Here is a 2,274-nt window from a genome sequence, read left to right as displayed (position 1 = left end):
GATGGTGACGTCTAACTCACAATGGAATTTAGCAGAGTTACTTGACGGTTACACAGATAAGTAAGTAAAAAAAAAAAAAAACCTATTGATTATATTGTAGTATATAGTAATTATAACAGGAACGACGTGGTGGAGGAGGAGGAGAAGACGAGTACTACACCAGTAATCAAGTCAGACGGTGTGAGCATTGCTTCACCACCACCACCAACACCGTGCGATAGTGTGGATGACCTGACGGTCGAAACCTGATAAGGGTATTTCCCGTTAGACCGCGTACAATGATAACACAAAGAAAATGGAGGGACGAAATAACCACACACACCATATATAAACGAACACGCTGAACCATTTAATCACATTCACACGCATACAACCAAATCAAAATGCATTACAGATATACACCACCATCGCCGCCAAATTCGCCGACACCGTTTAGTACCAATTGGGTGCAGAACGTCGACGACGATGATGACGACGACGACGGGTCGCCAGTGATAATACCGATGAGCGTAAGTCGATTTTATATTAAGGGAATAATTATATATATAAGAAGCGTATAGTAAAAAAATGTGAAACAGGTGGTAGACGCTGCAGCAGCGGAAGCGGTGAGGCGTATACAGCTGCGAATAGAGAGGGTGTTCTCGCTGACCGACGTAGTGGGTAAGTACATCAACCTTGGTGTGTGTGTGTGTGTGTATAAAACTAAATTGTCCATTTACATTATCACCAGATCTAACGATGTCTTCGGAGGAGGAGGAGTGCAGTTCGTCATCCACGTCGAGTGTGATGGAGCTACCCGTCAGCGACACGGAGAGCACAGTCGAAGAAGAGACTGAAAGTAGTAGTAGTAGTGCCGATGATGATGATGACGACACTGACTACGACGACGAAGACGACGACGACGAAGAAGAAGAAGAAGAAGAAGAAGACAATGACGACGACGCTAGCAGTAGCAGCACTAAACGGCGGGCGGACGGCCCTGTGCTTCGAGGGCATATAAATAAAAAAAAAAATAAAAATGGAACAACGAAGTATGTTTTATATGATTAATAATATGTGTGTATGTTTGTTATATCATCTTGACGTACGATAAAAATAAATGACTGTGTGTGTAATATACCTAAAAAAAAAACACTGTGTATTCATTTTGTATGTTACCCGTCCAATCAATGGTTAAAAGAAAATGGATGATAACTGAGAGCAAAGAAATGAAAGGGAAAAAAAAAAAAAAATTTTTTTTAATGCAATGATTATTTATTTTTAAAAAACATTTACAATCATAAAGGTATATTAAATTAAAAAAAACAGGTATTGTTATATCAATTGGTATTACAAAATTTTGTGCACTTCGCTAGTCAAAGCGTTATATTCAAAAATTTTATCGTGTACGATTAAACAATAAGCAGCGGTGCTATCAGCCACGTTGCTAGCCGTTTCAAAATCTATACGTAAGTCAATCGGCGCGTTCTTAACAAAATCATTCTGTTTCGAACAATCTACAACGACGATGGGGGATGTCGACTTAAACTCTGGTGCGGTGAACAACGGGTCTCCGACCGGAACGCCGTAATACGATTCTTGAAAACTCGCATACACGTTGTACAAAAACGAAAATTTATCACCGGCATAATCGATTTTTAACGTATCGTACGGATACGATTCAGAGTTGAGATATACTTTCAACGTGGTCAACCCGCATCCGTCGAACTGACTGGAGTTCGTCGCGAGTTTATTTTTCCGATCGGTCTGCAAGGCTCCTATCACGTATCGCGGCTTTTCCGTGTGCGTGCTCGTCTTAACCGCCCAGGAATGTTTGTTCGACCGGGGGAGCGACGGATAAGAGAATAGCTCCCAGCTACGGAAAGCGATGGATAACGGTTTTTTCACGTCCAACGCTTTGAGCAACTGCAATCTAACAGAATCGTTTACATTGACGTGCGGCACTCTCCACGTAACGTGATCCAACACAACGCTTGCGGCTGCGGCGGTCGTTTGAAGAGCATCATTGTCGGTGCTCGCACGGTGCAAAACGAGTTCTTGTCGCGCGTTAATTATGAGTTTTCTGTGATCTTCACAAAATCTCAAGATCAACCTGAGCGGAATAACGACATCAAACTTTTTTGTTGTGTTCGCCGACCAACCAGCGTTCGCGTACCGCCTTCTGCATCGTTACGTACCCCTTGAGCGTGCTAGCAACGCCTGGTTGTCTCACCCGATCGATTTCGACTGAATTCAGCTCATAGCGAATCTCGTCGAACAAAAACATCAATCCGT

General features: G+C 42.6%; 1 protein-coding gene across 1 annotated transcript; it reads left to right on the top strand.

Moving 5' to 3' along the window:
• The first annotated feature begins 336 nt into the window (after window positions 1-336).
• LOC126847652 (ribosomal L1 domain-containing protein CG13096-like) lies at window positions 337-1,191 on the top strand. Its single transcript, XM_050588037.1, has 4 exons — window positions 337-509; window positions 579-660; window positions 731-949; window positions 1,181-1,191. Exons 1-4 carry the CDS (start codon window positions 384-386, stop codon window positions 1,189-1,191), a joined length of 438 nt encoding a protein of 145 aa, XP_050443994.1. The 5' UTR covers window positions 337-383.
• Window positions 1,192-2,274: the final 1,083 nt, after the last annotated feature.

Source organism: Adelges cooleyi, unplaced genomic scaffold (assembly GCF_023614345.1).
Source record: "Adelges cooleyi isolate 19-005CV unplaced genomic scaffold, UGA_ACOO_1.1 ACOO_flye_CR_arks_rails_tigmint_CR_PRNA_115, whole genome shotgun sequence".
Lineage (NCBI taxonomy): Eukaryota > Metazoa > Arthropoda > Insecta > Hemiptera > Adelgidae > Adelges > Adelges cooleyi.
Note: the sequence above shows the minus strand (reverse complement) of the source record. Positions and strands in the feature narration are given on the sequence as shown.

Bases quoted from the DNA above. Each gene is read 5' to 3' on its own strand.
- LOC126847652 (XM_050588037.1), top strand. From the start codon at position 384: ATGCATTACAGATATACACCACCATCGCCGCCAAATTCGCCGACACCG. The intron at 510-578 runs GTAAGTCGATTT...AATGTGAAACAG, and splicing joins CAGTGATAATACCGATGAGC to GTGGTAGACGCTGCAGCAGC. The intron at 661-730 runs GTAAGTACATCA...CATTATCACCAG, and splicing joins CTCGCTGACCGACGTAGTGG to ATCTAACGATGTCTTCGGAG.